The 24,281-nt window shown below is 42.2% G+C and overlaps 1 protein-coding gene across 2 annotated transcripts in view; it reads right to left on the reverse strand.

Moving 5' to 3' along the window:
* Nucleotides 1-24,281, reverse strand: part of RSPO3 (R-spondin 3) — an 86,277-nt gene that overhangs the window by 32,626 nt on the left and 29,370 nt on the right. For both annotated transcript variants that reach the window (XM_039528613.1, XM_039528612.1), the window contains exons 2-4: nucleotides 9,983-10,174; nucleotides 8,232-8,378; nucleotides 4,895-5,092 (exon numbers count right to left, since the gene is read on the reverse strand). In XM_039528613.1, coding sequence (XP_039384547.1) covers nucleotides 4,895-5,092; nucleotides 8,232-8,378; nucleotides 9,983-10,174 — 537 coding nt within the window. The remainder of the gene's footprint in view (nucleotides 1-4,894; nucleotides 5,093-8,231; nucleotides 8,379-9,982; nucleotides 10,175-24,281) is intronic.

Below are 24,281 nucleotides of genomic sequence, written 5' to 3' on the forward strand. Positions count from 1 at the left end.
GTTTAGTTGTGATTAGTCAGATAAATCACATGGTATAGTTTTTCCACATTTGGATGAGCTGTTCTGGCAGAAATACAGGTACTCATGTATGAAAACTTAAAATTCATTTTCCACAAATATTTGTGCATGCAACTTTGACGTTTGGTTTCCTGCCAGTAAAAGCCAATCTCATGTACCTTTGCAGAAAGCAACCACTGAAAGGTCACGAGTATGGCCAAAAGCACATTTATGAAAAAACTGTAAGCAAATCTTTCTGGATAATACACAGTATTTGCTCAATTCTTTTTCCATTGTGTCCCATAATGCATTTTGCACCTCTGGAAATCACAGCAGTACTTGGTATCATCATCTGTCTCATGACAGTGATCGCAGCAAACTAGTGCACCAGTTGACTCTCATGCAGTGGGATTTTCATTCAAAGGTCAAAATCAAAGAAGCATCTCAACATGGGTAGGGAAAAGAAGCACCTTATTAAACTGGAGGGTGCTTGTGTTTTGGAGAATGGATTATAAGACAGAAAACACAGATGAGGGAGAGAAAGGAAAGGGATCAGTTGGGAAGCAGGATCAGTTGCTAGGCAAAGGATCAAGTATATTGCAGATTGGATCAATTTGGACATCATGGCTTGGAACGGGTAGAAAATACCAAAATAAACCCTCAGAAGGTTTAACTGAGGATAGAAGTGTTAGAGTGTCCTACCTGGGACACAAGAGCATAGGAATTGCCATGTTGGATTAGACAGTGGTCCATCTAGGCTAATGTGGGCAGCTGTAGCCTGCTAAATCAAGGCTGGAAGAACTATTTATGGTTTGCTTGCATCCTGCCTCAGAACCTAGCACCTTCTCCCATTAAGACCTCTCAGTCTGCTTCAGTGAGGAGAAAGCAGAAACAGAATTACAACCCATCTTGACAGACCAAAGGACACAATAGACAAATGAAACAAAAGAATCTTTCCATGCACTTTATCTGAATCTGCCTACTCACCACAGGCAAATGCCTATGAGAGATACCAGCAATTTAGCTGACTAACACCCTGTCTCTAATCTCACCTTCCTGAGCCAAGTCACAGAGACAATTGTGGCAAACAAACTCATCATCACTTGTCCTTTGCCAATGCTCTAAATCCCTAACAGTCAGAATATAGACTTAGATTCAGCATGGAAACAGCACTTGCTGAACTAGCTAATGATCTGCTTATGACCATGGAGGAATGACCAACATCAGTGCTGATACTACTAGATCTATCAGTGGCCTTTAATATAATAGATGTAACAACATATGCATTGCAAAATAGCTTTCAGTGTTACTTAAGTGTGGTTTTCATTTTTTCTTAACAGTGAACCTTGTTTTCTCTTTTCTTTTCTAGAACTTTCTTTCCCCCTGCTTCCTACTGTGTAGCTTGCTGAATGAATTTAGCCTGTGGAGCTTGTATTGTATATTTCAGGTGTCACTCACGAAGGAACAAAACTTTCTTTTTGTGGAAGAGGGGGAGGTCAGAGTGAGGAGGCAGAAGTGGCCTGGAGATTAACGTGAAAAGCTTCATTTCCCCTTTTCCAGTAGAAAAGTAAGTATAGACTTTTAGCCTTAAGTCTCAGTTTCCTGGCTTGTGTCACCATAATCCAGTCCTTAATGTTATTTTAACCTAGTTGGCTTTTTGTGTGAATTTCCTTGGTTTTATTAAAGATTTTCTTTAAAAAATAATCCATCTCCTTTATGGAGGTATATAAAAGCGGAGATGACAGAGAATCATGGCTACTTTTACAGGGGTTAGGTGTAGCCGTGGATTTAAAAACTTTTAAAAGAGCAAAGGGCTCCATTTTGCCTTCAGACATACACACACACACACAAATCCCACTGGGAAAGATGCTGTTGTAATTTATACTTCATCCAACCACACTAGTTTCAAAGGGGTTGAGCACTGGGTGTAAAACAGGGCAGACTATGGTCCATTACTTGCTCAAAAGAAACAACTTTATGCACTTTGCAAAAATAGATTTATTACCTTAAAGGACTTTTTGTGGCATACAATATTTTGCAAATATGGTTTGGCACAAGTCCCATAAAGCACAAAGTAAGAATTGACAGTAAAATATGTGAGGAGTTTCTTTTAAAGTACTTACTACACATGAACAGCAGACATTTTTCAAAATGAAATGTCTTGACCAATATGAAGATGCTGCCAAAATACCATATGCATGCACAATATCATCATCACCCAGAGAAAAATGTTATTTACAGTTTCAGCATTAATGTTCAGTTCTGTGTTGTTTGCTCAAGCTTTGGCAGCAAAAAACAAAACAAAACAATTCCCCTACCCCTCCTTGCAAAAAAAAAAAAAAAACCCAAACCAAAAAACTGGTTATGACCCTTAGTTACTGAAGGTTAGCTAGATTGTCTCTCGAGCTGTGCAACTGCGTAGCAGCATTCAGAGGAAGTAAGAACCTATTTATGTCTCTGGATGCAAGTCAACTGCATGCTGCAGAACAGCTGTGGAGTGGAGGCGGGTCCGAGGGCTGAGCACCTCTCTTGGAGCTAGCATCAGCACTGCTGTGAGAGGGGCAGGATCGTTCCCCCCCCGAGCCAGCAGGGCTGCATGTAGAATTCACACCGGCCTTCCAGACGCACCCGCCGGTTGGCAGGGGCTGCTTTGCTCTGGCTTTTCCTGTGCTTTCCTCTGCTGCTGATTTTCACGGTTCCAGGCGGTCCGCGAGTCATGGCTGGGGCCACTGGACCCGCTAATCAACTTCACACTGCGGAACAGCTGTGGAGTGTGGGCGGGTCCTGGTGCTGAGTGTGGAGCTGATCAGCAGGACCGGTGGCCCCGGCCATGACTCGTGGACTGCCTGGAGCTGTGAAAATCAGCAGCAGAGGGAAAACACGGGAAGAGCCGGCCAGTGTGTCTGAAAACACAATGTGAATTCTGCATGCAGGCTCGGGTGGGACGATCCTGCTCCTCTTGCAGCAGTGCAGACGCTAGCTCCAAGAGAAGTGCTCAGCCCCAGGACCCGCCCCTACTCCACAGGTATTCCGCGGTATGCAGTTGATTCGCAGATCTCCTGGAGTGCCCTCGCGGACCCCCAGGGGTGCGTGGACCCCAGTTTGCGAATTGCTGGTATATAGGAATAAATGAATGCTGTACTCTTGCTGTTTGCTGTCCCCAGATAAGATGGATAGGGTGTGGATGGGGAATGCATGGAGCCTTGGCTCCACTGCCTTCAGTACACTGCCCAGCAAAGCTAAGCTAGTATGGGGTGGGGGAAAGTACAATCTGCTGCTCCCATAGGCCAGCCCTGATCACTACCTCCCGCAGCAAAGAGGATGCAGGAAGGAAATTGTAGTGCCCTGAGTCATCACTCCTTCCCTGTCATACTCCTGCGTGGGGCAGGAACACCCCATCTTTTATTGTTGCCTGTGGCCTTATGAAACAATCCAGCCCTAAAAATATTAATAGTAGCAAAAAGTTTGTCCATTTCTATGAGTAACTTGCAACAAACCATTGGTAACTGATAACAACCTACACAGGATTCTGAGAATGTCACTCTGTGTGTCACTCTGAAGCCTAGAATGTCTGTAGAGTTAATGTGAGTGATGAAAGCAGCTACAAGCATGGCTGAGAGCTCTCTTTGTTCAGAGTATCACCAGGTTGATTCATCACTGGATTTCACAGTCTATTACCATCCAATTTTTAAGCTCTCAGCCATTTTAATTTTACGAATTACACCCATGTGGTGTACAGCGACAGTAAGCATGTGTCTATGTCATACTAAGAGTCCTAGAGCATTGTGATATCAGAGGTAATTCAGCCAATCACTACCCTTACTCTACAGCTAATTTGCATGCAACAAGTTCATTGGTTATATGAGGGAAACTGCCCAGTTGGTGGAGTACTCATGTGACCAACTGGCACCTGCACAACTCACTGCAAATCTCACAGCACACACAATAACTGGCTCCCCAGACACAAATCAACCACACAACTAGCGCACACAATCACCCCAAACATCATTCTGAAGCTTACAGTGTCTGTTGAGTTAGTGTGAAGCGATGGAAACAGCTACAAGCCTGATGAGGGCTCTTCTTGTTCAGAAAATCACCAGGTTCAATCTTCCATGGACTTTGCAGTCTGTTAATGTCCAATTTTTCATTTCACAGCCATTTTGGGCTTTTTTACACACATGACTACAAATTATACCTGTGGGACAGCACAGGTTTTCAGCTACTAGTTAAATACTAATTAACTAATTTGGACTCAAAGCATGGCCCGTTTTGTGTGTCCAGGCAGGGAGTGAGGGGTGTAAGGCCCTCTCTGAATCCCAGTGCTCTACCCATACGATGAGTAGCAGTGCAGAAGGGGGAGCAGTCTCTATGGGGCTGTGACCCTTTCTTTGCATGTGGTTGCGGAGTGGGCAGGAAGGAGCAGGAACTAGGAGAAGCGTGGGTTCCCATCCCCTCCTGTGTGACAGCCAGAGTAGCTGTGGCAATGCATTGGGGGAAGAATGCTGTGCCAGGTATGGGGTTGGTGCAGTGCACTTCCCCACCAAATTCACAGCTTAGAGTATGGGGCTAACATTTTTGGCCTCAGCTTATTTATCTGTATGGGTTTCCTTTAACTACGCACCCAGGTCTTGCACTAATGCCAATGGCAGTTCTGCCTGCAGAACCTATTGAGAGGAGATACTTCTAGAGTTTGATCAGACAGAAGGCAGATTTCGTAAGGAGTCGGCGCAGTTTTTACTCTGTGCGAGGACACGATTCCACATCTCCTCACTCAGGCCAAACAAACACTAATGCCAGTGGGAGTTTTGGTGGCTTAAGAAATGCAGGCCCAGGAGTTCAGAAGTGAATTATTAAACAAACCCAATGTCAAGCTCATATGATGGTGATAACATGGTACCTTTTCCTTCCTTCTGACATCTCTTTCTTTGTACAATACATTTTCTGTTTTCACTTGTAGCTGGGCACGGATTGCCCTGTGCTGAAGGATGCTGTACAATTTCTCTGACCCTTGTTTCATTTCCTCTCTTGAAGCCACATGTTTTTCCTTTCTTTGTGCAGGAGCTCCATGGACTCCACTCACTAGCTTCACAATGCACTGTAACAAACATACGACATGCTGAGCCAGACCGGAAGCTTTAGGAGCACACAATGCATACAGGATATTCATTTTATTATGCATCAACCAAAATGTAAGAAAAATGAATTCATCTTCAAACTGAAAAGCAGGCTGGCCTTGAGCAAATAAATCTTCTTTCTAAGGCCAGTCTCAGATGAGAAACTGGGCCAAATAGTGCTCTCAATTTCCCTGGTCCAAATTGGGAGTAACTCTGTTTACCTAAATGGAGTTACTCTGGATCTACAGAGGTATAACTGAGAGGAGAATTTGGCCTGTCCAGGATGCTCTCAACTGTAAAATAATGCTAATCAGTTATGTACAAGTAGGATTATTTCACACTAGCTGCACTGCTTTTGCCAATTCCATTCAAGAATTATAGCAAAAAAAAAAAAAAGGTTTTGGCAAAATGAGACATTAGGCCTGATTCTGATCTCACACTGCTTTTTACAGAAGCATAATTCCTCAGACTTCAGTGGAATCAAACTTGATTCACACCTGGGTGAGAGGAGAATCAGGCCCATGCTCTTCACTCTCTTGGTATTGAACAACTTAGTCAAGAGCCATGAAAGGGATGCTATTTGTAACACATACCAGGTAAAGGTGGGGAAAACTGGGAGAGGCGTTGGGTTTGGAGGACTTCATTGGTAGGGTTTTGCTTTTGCAAAGCCCAGACCAGGGACATTTGGATCCAGCTCTCTTATTATTGTAAATTCTTTAGCAAAGAGTGCCTTCCTAGACTTGTACATCACCTAGTGCATTTTGTGTGCTTCTGTAATGCTTATGTAGATAATTCTCAATGTTTAGGAGTGTGCTTTTGAATAATTGTCCTAGTTTGGCCTATCTCCTAATTTTTCTTCTGCAGATTAAATGTAGTGTACGTTTAATACCATATACATCCTCTGTCTAGAGCAGGGGTGGCCAACCTGTGGCTCCGGAGCCACATGCGTCTCTTCAGAAGTTAACATGCGGCTCCTTGTATAGGCACCGACTCCAGGGCTGGAGCTACAGGCGCCAACTTTCCAATGTGCCAGGGGGTGCTCACTGCTCAACCCTTGGCTCTTCTACAGGCCCTGTACCCACTCTACCTCTTCCTGCCCTCTCCCCTGAGCCCGCCATGTCCTCACTCCTCCCCCCGAGAGCCTCCTGCACACCACGAAACAGCTGATCGGGAGGTGCAGGGAGGGAGGGAGAGGCACTGACTGGCAGGGCTGCCAGTGGGTGGGAGGCGCTGGGAGCGGGGTGGGGAGCTGATGAGAGGCGGCTGACATATTACCAGCGGCGGCTCCAGGCACCAGCGCTCCAAGCACATGCCTGGGGCAGCAAGCCACAGGAGGCACCCTGCCGGTCGCTGTGAGGGCAGCAGTCAGGCTGCCTTTGGCGGCATGCCTGCGGAAGGTCCGCTGGTCCCATGGATTTGGCGGCAATTCGGCAGTGGATACGCTGAAGTTGTGGGACCGGTGGACCTCCCGCAGGCATGCCGCCGAATATGTGGGACCGTGGACCTCCCACAGGTGCGCCGCCAAAGGCAGCCTGCCTGCTGTGCTTGGGGCGGCAAAGAAGCTAGAGCCGCCCCTGCATATTACTGTGGCTCTTTGGCAATGTACATTGGTAAATTCTGGCTCCTTCTCAAGCTCAGGTTGGCCACCCGTGGTGTAGAGGAATACACCCTGCAACAATATGAGGATGATGGATTTAATGGCCTAATAGATTTTTCCATCTCTGCAATTTATTTCCAAATTTTACAAACCCTAGAAGACAGCTGATCTCAAAAAATCTCCACTTAATTGTTATGTGGCTCACTTTGCTTTTCATATTACATGTGAGGCTCTCCTGTTAAAATAATAGGTCTTTACATGCACAGCAAAGGTCTGTTTTTTCTCTGCAGCTTTTAATGATTTCTCCTAGTCAAGACTGACTCATTGTTAGAGCAGCTAGGTCCTAGGCAGCTTGAAACACACACCAAAGAAGCAGAAATGATTCTTCAGGTTTCTTAGCTGTGATGAAAGTCCTTGCTTGGAAATCAAACTATGAAAACCATCACCACCACCTGAGGTAAATATATATTTGGGAAGAGAGCTGCAAAACTATTGTATATTATTTTTATTCCTTTCAAATCTGCTCAAGCTTTGCTTCCCTCTCAAAATATGCACACAATTTCCACTGGGACTGTGAGATTTACATCCACATTCATGGAGTGAGCAGATTTCTACCAGTGCCAGGTGGTAGCACAGAGCTCTGTGGCTGCACAACATAGGCAGCACAAGAAGCATAAGGACTGTTCCCCTCTGTGCACTTTCTGAGTGACAGGATCAGTGTTGCCTATTCCCATGAATTTATCTTGATTTGCAACAATATTTGAAGTTTCAATTAAAGCCTCAGCTCCTGGAGTCAAGTGATTACATCAGAATCTCAGCTTCCATTAGTTTTTAAGTGAGTTTCTACTCCTCACGGCTGTGGACAAAAGCTTTAAAAATGTGTCCTAAAGGCACCTTAAAGGCTCATAAACCAGAAGACAAATAAAAAACCCAACATCTGTATAAAAATCTCATGATTGAGGGGGAGTGAAGAGGGGCTGTCTCATGATTTTTTAACATTTGAAGTTGTCAATACTGCAAGACACCTCAACGGGTTGGGGAAGGAGCCATGGCTCTGCCCTCTATCCCCAAGCACCAGTTAGCAGAGCTGGCCCAGTGTGGAAGAGGAAGCATGTTGCATTTCCTGAAGGGATGTAATACAACCGATATTCACCAGCATGCTGAAGATTTTGGGGAGGAATCCCTGAGGTAGAATTCCTGAGGTGTTCCATATCATCCCAAACATTGGCTTAACTGGCACAAGAGAATCCCTAATAATTGGAAGTTGCTCATCAGAGGGCAATGGATTGTTCTGAAGGAGCCAGAGGGTAGATTCAGGAAACACCTTGAGGTTATGGCACCGGAGAACACTTCTTGTGATTGAACCTTTCTTTAAAATAATTCAGATGCAGTGGTGGGTTTCCTGTTCCTAACTCTAAACCTATTCCTGCAAGTCCTCCCCTGCGCTGACTCCATGTGGTCAATATGAGTGCCACACTTGCAGGGCTTGCTGGGTTGGGGCTTAGGCTGGAGACTCTGCTTACCAATACTGGTGCACTCCATCGTGTGATTGTTGGGTTCCAGACCCTCAGGGCAGTTTTCAAGGCACTTTCCGTTGTGTAAGTAAAACCCACTTTTACATTTTGTGCAGAAATTTTTGGTGAAGCAGGTATCACAGTCAGCTTTACATTCTGTAATACAAAATGGGAAGAATTACATCCTGTGTCACTTTCACTCACCCCAGTTAGACACTAAGTCCCTGATTTACATGTATGCCGAGGTTTAGGTTTATATTTTATGCCACTCTGGCAATGTATAAGGGCCTTCCAGTCAGAGTACATTTTATTCATATCCATGTGAAGTCCCCTTTACACTGTGGGAAATGAGAATTCGGTGGCAGCTTCTATGTTTAGCTGTCCGCGGCGGCTTCAGCTAAACATAGAAGCCCCCCTCCCCCCGCCGAATTGCCACTGCCGCGGAAACGGGCCTGCCACCCTAAGGGCACACGGACTGCCCCCGCCGTCCACGGTGGCAATTCGGTGCGCTGCTTGGGGCGGTGAAAACTGTAGAGCCGGCCCTGGCTAAAATGCCAGTCAGTGGAGAATCAGGTCCATCAAGTATATCGCCATTCGTTCCGGAAGAATTAAAAACGTATTTCAGAATTTAGAATTATTATTTTTTCTTTTCATATTGATTGATTGATTTCTGCTCCATTACTATTTGTTGCAGTCTCACAGCATTTTCCATAATTACTATGTTTATATCATTCATACAGGACAGAAGCCAGCTACCAGACATGGATTTTTAACAATATGATAGAACTTGTATATATACTATTGTGCAAGTGATATACAAAGGACATGGTTACATTTACTTTATAGATACTGTTAGAGAAAAGTGCACAGTTAGCTGAAGTTGTTTAGTGGCTCAGAGGTTATATGAATATAGGATTATGCTCCAGCATCCACTCGTCAAGAAGTAAGAATTACTTAGCTATAATTCCTATGTTTTATTTAGTCACGTAGGTGACTAGTAAATAAAGTTGGTCAAAAAAGGGTTTTTCTCCAGGTTTTAGTTTCAGATTTCAAAATGTCAAATTTTGTCAAAATTCAAAAAGTATTGATGGGTCGGAGGAAGGAAGAGATGCAAGTTAGGCATCTAACCCCACTGAAAGTCAATGACAGTTCAGCATTTCCCCACAGATTGACAGTTGACCAGAATATAGTAACACGCCGAAATTGCAAAAGCACCATTGTGGTTATGCCATGCATAGTATATAGTTACAGAGAGGTCATGCAAAGTAGCTCTGGAAACCTCGATGTGGAGCAGTACTCCTCAGTATCAATCTCTATCTCACGGGGGAAACAGAGGTCAGGCTGAGGGATTGACAAGAGCATTGTCAATGAGTTTATAAACGGCATGGATCTCGTGGTCACAGGTTCCACTCTGTGTAGTTGCAGTGGCCCCTGTCTGCTGCTACAGCCATTGAGCTGTAGCTGTGGCATTGGTGGACTATACTGGTATCCTTTACCTTTGAATAAGAATGTAGGAGAGGAGTCCATCCCCAGTGCCTGGATAGGTCATCCATACAAAGATATTTTACTTAAGCTTTGCTACTCTAAAATTCCACTCAGTTGAATATTAATTGTACCAGCATAAAAAGGCTGAACAAACTAAAGAATCTATCTATCTAATACTTAATTTCCTTGATTCATAGGGATACACAATATGAGGTTTAGTCTCATATCAGAAATAGAAAATATATAGGTACAGCATTGCTTTCCCCAGCACTTACTTGTACACTTATTTATTTCTGGATACCGCGTTCCAAAGTATCCACTTGGACATGAAGAAAGACATACTCCGATCTGTTTCATGCCAATCCTCTCCAGAACAAAAAAGAGTCTGGGTTTGCATGACAAGCATCCATTGTAGTCGGAACATGTGGCACACCCTCCTTGGCAACCCTGGCTCACATTGGGATGCACTGAAAAGACAAGTTATTTTAAAAAGGAGAAAAGAAGAGATTAGACAAGCCAGTGGTATGATGATGCTTCTGTACTCTGAGTGCTGTGTTAAAATCTTATGTGACAGCCTTCAAGGGCTGGTTCATTTTTGCTTCCGTCTCTTATGACCTGACATTTTGTTTCAATGATATTCTTAGTTGCCTTCATACACATTAAAATGGGAAGCTCAGATGATATGTTCATATCTTGCAAGAATAACTAACAGTAAATTACATCTGAAATTGATTTTGTGGTACAGCAGCAACTTGGGGAATAATCAGGATTTTCCTTCAGTAATAATGGCTTTACTGATTGTGCTTGTGTAGGCCTTGTATGTGTTTGGACAGCAGAGCAAAAATAAATAGTTTTTGTGCATTAATTTACTTGTGCTTTTTATTTCATAGTTAGATGATAAAAAAAACCCACTCTAGTCTGTAATTTCCTTTATTGTTTAAGTATCTTTTTTAATTTAATTCTGCTGTGCAGGAATGTGGCAGTGTTAGATCTGATGCAAAATTGCCTTGATAAGCAGACACAAAGAACCATCCTGCTCACTTTCATTTTTACATTGGAATGTTCACTCTGGCATGTTTACTCTCTAGCAATTACAACCTGATGTTTGGGCTTAACTGTGACATTTAGACTACCCCCATCCCAGCATGGAACAGAGGTAGGCGTTCTACTCCTCTTTCAATTGTATCATTCTATTTCTTCAGGAAAAAGAGAGAAAAACTGTATTGCCTCACACTATAGAGACATACACGTGTTTACTCTGCTTAAAAATATTTGGTTCTTGTGGTACTTACATGCACCAGTTGTTTTTAAAATAGACAATAGGAAGATATTGTAACATACCTTTTCAGTAGTAGAGAGATGTCAGTGAAATATTTCTCAGTGTGATACAGGGTAACAGTGCTGGGGGTGGGGGTGGGGAGGAGAACACGGCACTGTGCATCCTTCAACAGTTTAGAACAAGGGTTGGCAACCTTCGGCACGCGGCCCATCAGGTAATCCGCTGGCGGGCTGCGAGACATTTTGTTTACATTGACTGTCCGCAGGCATGGCCCCCTGCAGCTTGCCGCAGGGATGTGCTGGCCACCGCTTCTCGCAGCTTCCATTGGCCGGGAACGGCGAACCGTGGCCACTGGGAGCTGCGGGGGGCCGTGCCTGCAGATGGTCAACATAAACAAAATGTCTTGTGGCCCGCCAGCGGATTACCCTGATGGGCCACGTGCCGAAGGTTGCCAACCCCTGCTTTAGAAGTACTTACATGTTTTCAATTTTTTTCTGAGGCACATATTTAAAATGAGATTCTACTCTGAAAAGTGACTATGCATAAAGAGTCCATTTTCAAAGGCAGGAACAGTCAAGTGATTAAGAAACTGAAATTGTTTTAAAAACTATCCATGATTTTCCTTCACTGAACCCAACAAAGAGAAGAAAATGAAGCTGAGATATGAAATATTTGTCATCAAAGCTAATGTCTAAAATACATGAGCACTTCTGACAGGAAATATGTGTGAGCACTACTGACAGGTAGATCTTTATGAATAAGTTCTCTTGACAGAGAAAGCCTTATGTGCAGCTCCACTCTGGGAAACCTATATGTGTGAACCCTTGTGACAGGGAAAAAGTTTTATTATGCAGAGATAATAATTTATCCATAATTAAGATAAGATCCATTAAAAAGCAATTTTTCAGTCCCCCACTAACTCCAAATATGAAAAATATGCATCGCCACTTCCTCATTTTCTTTCTCTTTCTCATATGTATCAGCTACACACGCAGCATGATAAAAGCATGCACAAGTAATCATATTGTTGTTAGCATGAAGAGACCCCAATAGTTTTCCCAAGGGTTGGTCTACACTGAAAAGTTACATCGGCATGGCTACAACCCTCAGGGTTGTGGAAACTCCCCACCCCTCAGAGACATAGTTAAGCCAATCTAATCCCCAGGGTAGACAGTGCTATGTCAAGAAAAGAATTCCATCAACCTAGCTACTGCCTCTCATGGAGGTGGATTACATATAGCGATGGGAGATCCCTTCCTGGTGCTGTAGTAAGGGTCTACAGCAGCTGCAGCTGTGCCTCTGTGGCATTTAAGTGTGGACAGAGCCTAAGGCTGTAACACAGGCTGCTTTATAATGTCGATTTTGAACCGTGATATAACTGTACACAACAGAAAAACAAAGAAACCTCTCCTGCTTTCAAATATACAGTGTTAAATCCATTGAAAAGAAGATGCTTGGAAGTTTTTGAATAAACTAAGTCTTTTTTTTTAGCTTAAACACCTTAAAATGGATCCTTTTTTAATTTTATTGTCTTCCCTATAGCTACCTAATGAAATTGCATTACATCTCAAAATTAGAACCAGAGGTAGATGGTTATAATGGCTTATGTAAGAGGCAGTATTTAAGAGCAGGTTCAGTAAAATGTTTCAGAAATTAATATTACTTGAAAACTCAACACTATGCTCCGCCATGGAACCAGATGGAGAAAAGAAATGTAGGAGGGAGGCTATTTTTGTCATTGATCTCCAAACCAGTCTGGAATACTTTTCAAAACTAAATTGACACTATCAAAGCAACTCTTCATTATGGGTAAGAGCTGAGATTACTCAATTCGGACAGCTGTTCCTGGGTCCTGACTTGAAATCACACCAAGAGATACATAATACCGTAAATAATACAAAGATTGTGTAATTAAAATCCTTATAAGTCAAAAATAGCTGGATACAACATGTCTGTATCTAGATCTTTAACAATATTTGAGGAATTGACACAGGAACAAACTGGAACAAAAGGTTTAATTTCTCGATATACACAATTTTGATTGAAAAAGATGTTGATAAGAACACAACCCAGATGAGAAGCTGGGAGAGGGATTTGAACAAAGAAATTGATCTGCATGAGTGGGTGTCTATATGGGAAAGGAGATTTACATCTTCAATTTGTGTTGCTCATATCGATAATTTGTATAAATTACTGTATAGATGACATCTGACTCCAGTTATATTTTTGCTACTAGGGAGGTGCTCTCTTGGAAGGGTTGTGAGGAAAGAGGCACATACTTGCACATGTGGTGGTTGTGTCCAGGAATTAGACAGTTTTGGGAGGAAATTATTAGAGTCATCTTATGAAAAAATGAGATCCCCTGACCTGCTGACTTAATGCTCCAGTAAAGGATCTATCTTTTAAACAGAATGACAAATTCATGTATTTGTTATTGTTAGGGGCTAAACTTTGTATCGCACGTTATTGGAAAAATGTGACTCCTCTTCCTGTGGAGCTGTGGTAGGGTAAAATATGGACTGTCTTTGTGATGAAAAGCTTTCACGCCAAGTACGTACACAAGAGAAATGCCAAAAAAGAGGCTCGGTATTTAGAAATGTGGTCACCCCGTTTAGCGTACTCAGAGGAGGAGAGTTCCCCAGCCAGCAAGCCAGAATCTTTATCCGGGTTCTTTGAATATTAACTGATCCTGAATGAGTAACAAGTTATGTTGGATGTTAACATTTAATTGTAGCTTTGCCTTAATAAAAAGGTTTTTTTAAAACTAAACTAAACGGACACTCTGAGTCCAGAATGCGGTAAAGCTTGGTCTCCTCCTCTCCATTCACCTTACTCCTCTGCATGTGCTACCCTGGTCAATGGCCTACGTGCAAAGGAGAAGCACACTGGGGTGGGAAGTGAGTAGACAGGAAGCTGTCAAAGCTTAGGCTCTGATATACCCCTTTTCCTCCAAAGCACTGACCAGTATAGCCGAGCTGGCATGGGAGCGGGGAAATAATCTACACTAGGTATAAAACTGGCAGAAATTACTTTTCCCCTGGAGCAACAGGATAATTAGGGACTAGACCCTTTAGTCACACTCTAGTTCCTGGTCTGCTCCTGGGACTGTGAAGCTAAGCGCTGCCCCTTACTCTGCCTCTGTGGTAAAGCTGCAGTTGAATGCTTAGTGAGACCTCACACCATTATTTTTACGGGGACAGGGTATCTCTTGTCCAGACAGGGTATCTGCAGCACAGCAGAGTGACTTGCCACAGCAAAGCTGGGAACAGAATCCTAATGTGGAACAAGCTGATCACAATGCCATTGACACAAACATTGCTTCAAATCTCGTGTCTGTAGTTAGGTCAGCTGTAAAAATGAGCAAATAATGTATATGTGCCTTGGGAAGTGCTTCGAGATCTACAGGTGAAAAAGTGCTAGGTGAGGGCAAAGCATTCTTAGGAGCCACAATGTTGAGCTGTGGTGACTAAGGCACAGAGAGGTCCAGTGTCTTGGCTGAGAGGTGCTGTGGCCTAGTTGGTTAGGCCCTGGCTGCAGAGTTAAGAGATTTGGGTTTTAGCCTTGTGGACCAGTCCAAGAAATGTTCTCTTGTGAAACCACATGGCATCTGGTGCAATCTAATTCATTCCAAAGGCAAAACAGACAACAACAACAAAAAAGAAAGAAAGAAAACCCACACTCCTCAGAGTTATCTTTACGAGCCAGAATAAAAGTAATCCAGGGCAGAGACAGGGGTGTATCCACTAGAGGTAGGAGCACGCTCTCATCTCCCCTTCAGTCTGAACACGGGTTAGTTTGACCCTTTACTAAAATCCTGCACCCTCAAGGAAGGAACACAGGATGAAATATCCACCATAGAGATTCAAATTCTGCCCCAAGCCCACCAGCTTGTGTATTGAGGCAGAATCTGGCCTTCTGTTTTTAATTTTGTGAAACTTCAACCACAACAAACCAGAGAAGAAACTGAACTGCTTGTGAACTATTCAGCTTCTCTTCTTAGTTTAGAGCCTTTTTGCCTTGGAGGGCTTTTTTAGTGCAAGATGTTTGTTCAGATGATCATTTTTGAGTATCATTAGCAAATAAAATCACTAGGATTTCCCTTTTTCATAGTATTTTCCAAAGCTGTACTCTGGAAACAGTGAGTTGAAATCTGCCTATTAAAAATAGAGAGTTAAGAACAAGAAATTATTTAATCCTAATTTTAAATTATATGTGGAGATTTCAACAATATGCAGCAACTAAAACTTGAGAAACAAAAAAGATTTTTAAACTAGACAGACAACATTTGCAAATAAAATTTTACATCTTGCCCATAATTGGATTTGCCATTTTATAGATATATGGAATCTAGCAAAAAACCACAATTAGATAGATAGATAGATAGATAGATAGATAGATAGATAGAATTTGGGTGGGAGTGCGGCCTAGTGATTAGAACAAAAGGCCAGAAGTTAGAATTTCTGTATTCTTTTCCTGTTCTCTGAGTTGATTTGGAATGTAGCCTGGGACAAATCAGTTAGTCTCTCTGCCCTTCAGTTTACTGAGCCTATCACCTTCAACTCCAAGATGTAAACGTAGAGGCCAGCTCCTAAAATGGACATGCTATTGAAGTGAGTCCTAATCCTCACTAGGGAGACATGGTTACTCATGGCTTCCTGGACCAATAATCTCTCATGTGAGGCAAATGTTAAATTTGATCAGCTACAAGTGATCCAAAATGGACCAGATCCCCCATCAAGCTAGAGGATTCTGGAATCTGGAATCCTCTATGTAGCTCTTCTCTGGAGAAGCTATGAGCTCCATATAAACCAAACCTCATACTTGACCACTTCTGGGGAAACCCTAGTAACTCTTACTTGGAAAGGAAATGTAGTCACAAAAATAGAATGTCTGGAGGTCCCCTTGTTCAAGATAAACTCTCTCCTTCCTCTCCACAATCCACAATCAATTGAAGATTTCCTCCAAAGAGGATGGTATAGGAGGGGTCTGTTCCTCAGAGTCAAAGGATTCAGAGTAGTTAGTCTGTATCCGCAAAAAGAACAAGAGTATTTGTAGCACCTTAGAGACTAACAAATTTATTTGAGCATAAGCTTTCTTGGGCTACAGCCCACTTCATCGGATGCATAGAATAGAACATATAGTGAGGAGATATATATACATACAGAGAACATGAAAATGTGGGAGTTGCCCAACCAACTCTAAGAAGCTTTGGTCTTCAGAACACTGCTGCCTTTCATGGTGCAAAGCATAGGGTGAACAGTCTTAAGACTACTAAAATAGTTTCACAAAGAGATCCCAAAAGGATGGAAAAAAATCTACTCAGATACCTGTCTGGCTTGACAGAGCATTTCCTCCCCTGAGAGGTACTCTGCATCTGAAGGCAAAGAAACCAACCGCTTTTGCACATCAAGTGTCAGCCGGCCCAAAGAGCAACAGAAACGTAAGTATGGGATTGGACCGCAGCCTCAGAAAGTATCCATGACCATTTTATAGCGGTATCAACCAACAAGCAGGCCTTCATCACACATGGCCAAGAATTCACCGGGGAATGCCTCAGCATTATTAAACATGTCTGGCACAACGAGCCTGATCATTAGATACTCTAGCTGCCAGAAACATTTCCCCTCAGTTTGGTTAGAAACAGGATCAACAGACTGTAAAACCTCACCAGGGGGGAGCAGAGAGTTTAATTCTATTGACTAGCATCTTCAGCACAGCAGAAATAACCCCCGAATCAGCCACAGGAACCACAAACGGCTCACTCTCATTCCAGGGAGTTTTGTAAATAAACTGAAAAATTCTTTGCATGGAGATGGAATGAAAGTTGTTGTTTTCCCATACACGCTACATATCTTCATCAAAATTCAGGGATATGGGAAATTCAGGCAGTGCAGGGGCTGAAGTAGATCTACAAGGTAAAGCTACATTACTAGATTAAGTAAAAGGTTGTTCTGACAACAGAAAACCCAGGTCAAAAACCATCTTCCCTACATAAAGCAGTAATATTAGAAAAGTCCTTCAAAGCACTCACAGATATCACTGTCATAGGTAGCTGTATTTGTTTCCAAATCCCTATCTGACCTTATCCCTCAAGAGAAGAGGTCCATAAATCTTTCCTGAGCATAACAGACTGCAGCTGGTCTATTACCTCCCCTTATTTCTAGACAAGATGGTCTATAATAGAAAAGACGGTGTGGAATTTATAAGCTATTATAATAAGGAAGACAAATGTCACCACCAGCCAAAATCCAGCCAGTTCATGTCTCTCAGCTACTAGTAGGGAAAGTGTTCATGCTAAGCGAGGTAAAAAAGAGGAAGGGAAAATTTTATGCAATGTGTTTGTAGCCGTGTTGGTCCTAGGATACTAGAGAAACATGGTGGATGAAATAATATCTTTTATTGGACCAATTTTTGTTGGTGAGAGAAACAAGCTTCCGAGCTTACACAGAGCCCTTCATCAGATCGGGGAAAAATGTAAGTCTTGGAAGGTGGTCATTTTGGTGCCTGTCTATCTGATGAAGTGGGCTGTAGCCCACGAAAACTTATGCTCAAATAAATTTGTTAATCTCTAAGGTGCCACAAGTACTCCTGTTCTTTTTGTGGATACAGACTAACACAGCTGCTACTCTGAAACCTGTCTAGTCTGAGGGTTTCCCTTTAATGGCCTAATCCTGCAAGATGAAGATACCCAATCACCTTACACAGTTCAAAGGTGCTAGGGTGACCAGATGTCCCAATTTTATAGGGGCAGTCCCAATTTTGGGGTCTTTTTCTTATATAGGCTCCTATTATCCCCCATCCCTGTCCCGATTTTTCACACTTGCTGTCTGGTCACCCTAAAAGGTGCACATATAAAACTCAAAATGGACCACAGAATGCCATTTGGAGATGTGTCCCCCATCAACCCGCCTTCTTTCCCGGACAAAAGAGAAGGTTTATTTACCTCCTCTATGCCTAAACATACTGTATATATACTCAAGACTGAATGTTTTTCTAAAAAACATGTGCTATTTCAAACTGGAATTCATACAGGGAAATCCTATGGCCTGTGTTATACAGGAGCTGATCACAATGGTTCCTTCTGGCCTTAGAACCTCTGAATCATAAATACACTGTCGGATTCTCTATGTGCCACTAACATTATGCCCGGTATTAAAGACTGCAATTCTGAGAAATATCAGATGGGTAGCCATGTTAGTCTGGATCTGTAAAAGCGGCAAAGAGTTCTGTGGCACCTTATAAACTAACAAACGTATTGGAGCATGAGCATGAGCTTTCGTGGGTGAATACCCACTTCGTCGGGTACCTACTGTTTGTTAGTCTATAAGGTGCCACAGAACTCTTTGCCAATTCTGAGAAAGTACCTTTAAGTCAGTGGGGTTGCACAGGAAGAAATGAAAGCAGAGCCTGGCCCCAGAGCTCTGTTTCCTTGTCTGTGACTTTACCCCACTAGAGACTTTTATTGTTGAGTATTGAAGAGATGCTCATTTACTTGCAAGCTGTACAAGGATCACTCGGCTCAGACTGTCAACATTACACAATTACAGTAGCATTTGAAAGTTTCCCACACGGTCTTTTGAGACCAGAGCTTTTCTCTCTCCGTTTGTTTCAGAAACCACAGAAAGAACAGCAGGAAATAACAGATTTTTCTTGACATGCTGGGGAATAGTGAGAAGGGCATAAACAGCAAGAACTCATAGCCCCATATAAAAATTATGATTTTCTACCACCCTGCTTGCAATGTTAAAAAAATTAATGAGTCATGTAGCCAGCCAGCCTACTGTTTTGGCTTTACTCAACGGATGTGTTTTCTATCAATACCCTCTTCCCAATCCTGTGTGTAAATTCTGATCGGTGGCATGGATCAAATGTTTAAAGTGAATGGAATAGTGTTTTCTTGTGCAATAATATCCTTACAGGAGTAACATCCTTATAGGATATAGGTAAAAACATCTGTCTATTTCCATACATTATCTAATTGTATAATATATTGTATAATAACTATCAGGAGTATGGCTCAGTTAGTAGCACTCTCATCTCTGAAATAGAAGATTATGATTATGGGTTAAATCCATATCTCACTCACATCAATGTAAATCAAAATCTATTGTTTCTTCAATGGAGTTATCCTGGATTTACCACAGTATATATTAAATCAGAATCTACCCCATGAGTACATCAGCCTTTGAACTTCTATGTCACGGGTGCGAGATGGCCAAACTTATTGGCCATCTGAGTCACATACGACAATCTTCAGAAGTTCAGGAGCTGAGGCACATCTGCTGGGGGCAGGGGCTCGGGGCTTCAGCATTGTAGTAGGTGCCTGATGAGGCTTGAAGCTTCAGCCATGCTCCTGCTGAAGCTGCAAGCCCTGAGCCTCACCTCCCCACAGGGCTGAAGCCCTGAGCCTCCCCTCCCCGCTGGGCAGAAGCCCCTACCCCACTACCCTGCTGCAAAGCAGAGATCCCAAGGTCCCCCACACACCCTCCTTTGGTAGATGAAGAAAGGGTGGGGGCATGGAGGTAACGGTAAAAGAGCCACATGTGGCTCACGAGCTATAGTTTGGCCACCCCTGTTCTATGCAATGCTGGTAGTGTAATTCTAAGAGATACTGTATTATTAGAGATACTGTTAAACTGAGTTCCTTTCTGTCTCGGGGGCAATTAAGATCTCATCAAACTTTTCTAAAAGACACGGGGAACATTCTAAATGTTGAGTCAACATTCCATTTTCCAGTGAATAAGTTCTAGTGACCAAGATTCCTCATTTCAACTACAGTACAACCTTGATTTTACAAACACCAATCTTACAAACAACCAGTTATAAAAATCAAGTTTTTTGGGGCTGGGGGAAAAAATCACATAAGAAAAATGATGTTGATGAAGAACAAGTTGAAATCCCTTCACAGTCTAATGTTTTCAATGCACTTCACATTGTTGTGCAGTGCTTTGTAAGGCAAGAAAGCAGTGCAGTGCACCAAACTGCAATTTATGCACTTTATCTACTATAAATTTGAGATGTTCAATTTTATGAACTTTATGATAATATGAATGCCTCATTCCCCAATTAGTTCGTAAAAGGGGTGTTCTACTATGTTGTTGGACATAAGCATTGTAATGGCTGCTTCACTTTTTACACAGTCACATCTCTACCAGTCACTACACATACAATATCTCATATTGGCTCCTCACATTCCACATCTAGATTAAGCTCCAGGCCCTCACCTTCAAGGGTCTGAGCAAATCTATCCCAGCATACAACTCTGATTTCATCTCTTCATACTCTGCCATTTTGCTCTGCCTACTACTCATCTGAAATACCTACTCTCTTTGTATCAAAGACTGGATGTTCTTCCAAAAGAAATATTCTCTAGTTCAGACAGGAAATAATTTAGGGAAATCCTATGCCCAGTATTATACAGGAGGTCAGACTGGATTAATGCAGTGGGTCCCTTCTTGCCTTAGAACCTATGAATCTCATAGTCTCTTCTCTTGGACTTCTATGTTGCCCCTTACAGTACTGTACAAGCAAAATTTTCTTGCTTCCTGTTCCAGCAGGAACCCACCCTTTCCTCCTTCAGATCACTCTTCAACATACATTTTTCCATTAAGCCAATCACAGGGTTTGTCCCCCATCCAGAGGTGTGGGGTTTGTTATTTTTAAAACCACACACACATCCCACTGAAGCTCTATGTAATGTACCTACCTTCTGGTCTTGTGCTTGATTGCTGTTCATTCTGAGCTTGATCCACTGCTCACGGCAGCTAACTGTAAGACTCCCATTGACTTCAGTGGGGCCAGAATTTCACCCTCTTTTTAAAATCAGCCATTTTAAAGTAGCCAGTGGTTTCCAATACAAGTGTTTGACTTTAAATACCAACTCCATTAGCTAATCAATTTTGCTAGGTTTTAGTGATGTGATGAATATGATTTAAATAATTTTCTTACTCATCTTAAATGTACTCAGTTCTGTTTTTCCAAATGTCTTGATCTTTTCGTGAAGCAAATATGTTTGGCATTCACTTTGGGACTTCTTCCATCACTCTTTGTGCACTATCTCTTGCCTTTGAGGTACGTGCCCTTCCCTCTCTCTCTCCCACTCAGACATATACTTCTCTACATGAGAAGAATCAGGGGGTAGCAATGTTAGTCTGTATCCACAAAAACAACAAGGAGTCCGGTGGCACCTTAAAGACTAACAGATTTATTTGGATATAAGCTTTCATGGGTAAAAAACCTCACTTCTTCAGATGCATGGAGTGAAAATTACAGATGCAAGCATTATATAATGACACAGGAAGAGAAGGGAGTTACCTCACAAGTGGAGAACCAGTGTTGACAGGGCCAGTTCAATCAGGGTGGATGTAGTCCACTCCCAATAATAGACGAGGAGGTGTCAATTTCAGGAGAGGCAAAGCTGCTTTTGTAATGAGCCAGCCACTCCCAGTCCCTATTCAAGCCCAAATTAATGGTGTTAAATTTGCAAATGAATTTTAGTTCTGCTGTTTCTCTTTGAAGTCTGTTTCTGAAGTTTTTTTGTTCAAGTATGGCTACTTTTAAATCTGTTATACAATGTCCAGGGAGATTGAAGTGTTCTCCCTACTGGCTTTTGTATGTTACCATTCCTGATGTCTGATTTGTGTCCATTTATTCTTTTACGTAGGGGCTGTCCGGTTTGGCCAATGTACATGGCAGAGGGACATTGCTGGCACATGATGGCATATATAACATTAGTAGACATGCAGGTGAATGAGCCCTTGATGGTGTGGCTGATGTGGTTGGGTCCTCTGATGGTGTCACTAGAGTAGATATGGGGACAGAGTAGGCAACAAGGTTTGCTACAGGGATTGGTTGCTGGGTTAGTGTTTCTGTGGTGTAGTGTGTAGTTGCTGGAGAGTATTTGCTTCAGGTTGGGGAGCTGTCTGTAAGTGAGGACTGGCCTGCCTCCCAAGGTCTGTGAGAGTGAGGGATTGTTTTCTAGGATAGGTTGTAGATCGTTGATAATGTGCTGGAGAGGTTTTAGCTGGGGTCTGTACATGATGGCCAGTGGTGTTCTGTTATTTTCCTTGTTGGGCCTGTCCTGTAGTAGGTGATTTCTGGGTACCCATCTCGCTCTGTCAATCTGTTTCCTCACTTCCCCAGGTGGTATTGTAGTTTTAAGAATGCTTGATAAAGATCTTGTAGGTGTTTGTCTCTGTCTGAGGGATTGGAGCAAATTCGGTTGTATCTTAGAGCTTGGCTGTAGACAATGGATCATGTGATGTGTCCTAGATGGAAGCTGGAGGCATGTAGGTAAGTATAGCGGTCAGTAGGTTTCTGGTATAGGGTGGTGTTTATGTGACCGTCACTTATTTGCATTGTAGTGTCCAGGAAGTGGATCTCTTGCGTGGACTGGTCCAGGCTGAGATTGATGGTGGGGGGGGGGAAATTGTTGAAATCCAGGTGGAATTCTTCAAGGGCCTCCTTTCTGTAGGTCCATATGATGAAGATGTCATCAATGTAGAGCAAGTAGAGGAGGGGCGCTAGGGGACGAGAGCTGAGGAAGCGTTGTTCTAAGTCAGCCATAAAACGTTAGCATACTGTGGGACCATGCGGGTACCCATAGCAGTGCTGCTGACTTGAAAGTATAAGTTGTCTCCAAATCTGAAATGGTTGTGGGTGAGGACAAAGTCACAAAGCTCAGCCACCAGGTGTGCCATGGCCTTATCAGGGATACTGTTCTTCACAGCTTGTAGCCCATCCTCATGTGGAATATTGGTGTAAAGAGCTTCTAAGAAGTGAGATTCTCTACATGAGAGAAATTTAGTACATGAAGTACCATTTATTTCTCCATAAATGATTGTAACACATCTATCACTGCACAAAACCATGCCAGATGGTTTACAATCATGCTAAAACACACCACTTGGAATACATTCATTTTCAACAGAGCTGAATTCTGGAGGCGCTAGTTGCAATTCCATAGTTAAAGCTGAGTTCCATTTTGCACTGAAGGCAAGGATTCAAATCCTTTGTTTTGTATGAAAATTACAGCATGCCCTCCCCAAACTTATGGCATTTACTCTTTGAGCCCAGAATCATCGCTCTGAAAATTCATAATCAATTCTGTTTATTTAGTTTATTAATGAAAATGATTTAAAATGAGTCTTAAGAAATTCAACAGCTGTGTCCTTCTTTCTTTGTTCTGAATGATCTTAATAAAAGAATGATGGTGACATCAAATTTTCAATGTAGTTAACATTAATTGAAATATTATTCATAAGCTATATTAGGAGAAATTAAGTTGCAATTAAACTAAATTATTAATGACTATTATAGCTAATTATTATTATTATTGAGACAACAGAGTCAAGTAAACAGCTCAGGCAACTCTTAAGTGGGGCCATTATAACATCAGAGGTTATTAATTACACCACCACTCTTCCTTTAAAGTTAATTTGCATGCAACAATTCTGTTGGTTGTAGTGAGTCAGTGGACCCAAGTATCAAAAGTTCTCATTAGTAGACTACTGAACCCAACTGTCACTATTCTTCAAAGGTTTTGTGGCAGCATGCCAGCTTGGGTATTGGTACTTGACAGACTCCTTGACTTTTGATGGCTCAGTGGTAGCACTGCCAGGGGAACTGAAGGAGGAGCATACACTCAGATGGGGCTCCTCCCCCTACCCTTTCAGCACAGCTCTCTGAACCAACATCAGCTACAAACTAAGAACCAGATTCTCCAGTATACTTCAAGTTTTTTGTGCTACTCTGGCAATATGAAGCAACTGCAAATACAATTTAATTGGTTAGTGTGCTTTGGTCGCTTTGCACTACTCTGGTATATTGGTTAAGTCTGACCTTAAGAGGGAACAGTAAAGCTGTGCAGAGGATGGACATTTCAGTTCACAAAGGATTCTGAGATTTTGAAATCTTGCTTTATTCTGAATTATAACAAACCAAAATTTTACAAATTCTCTATGAAGGAATTTTTGTTTAAAATGTTTGTTTGAGGCTGATTGAAATATTCTGGTTTTGATTATCTACCTTTTTGAAAATTTGTGTAATAATATATAATGCAAAAGAAAAATGAAACAAAAAGTCTTTTCAAAATGAAAAAAATTCATTTTGATATTGTCAGAATTCTTTCGGTTTTTCTTCCAAAATGAAATTCTGGAAAAATTGACCCTATTCCAACGTATATTCTGATGAAATATGGTTCCATCAAAATTTCTCTGATCAGCTCTAATTAAATTTTTTTATATGATTTAAATTGATAATACATACAGCTCTACCCCAATATAACGTAACCCGAT

This window comes from Mauremys reevesii, linkage group 3 (assembly GCF_016161935.1).
Source record: "Mauremys reevesii isolate NIE-2019 linkage group 3, ASM1616193v1, whole genome shotgun sequence".
Classification (NCBI taxonomy): domain Eukaryota; kingdom Metazoa; phylum Chordata; order Testudines; family Geoemydidae; genus Mauremys; species Mauremys reevesii.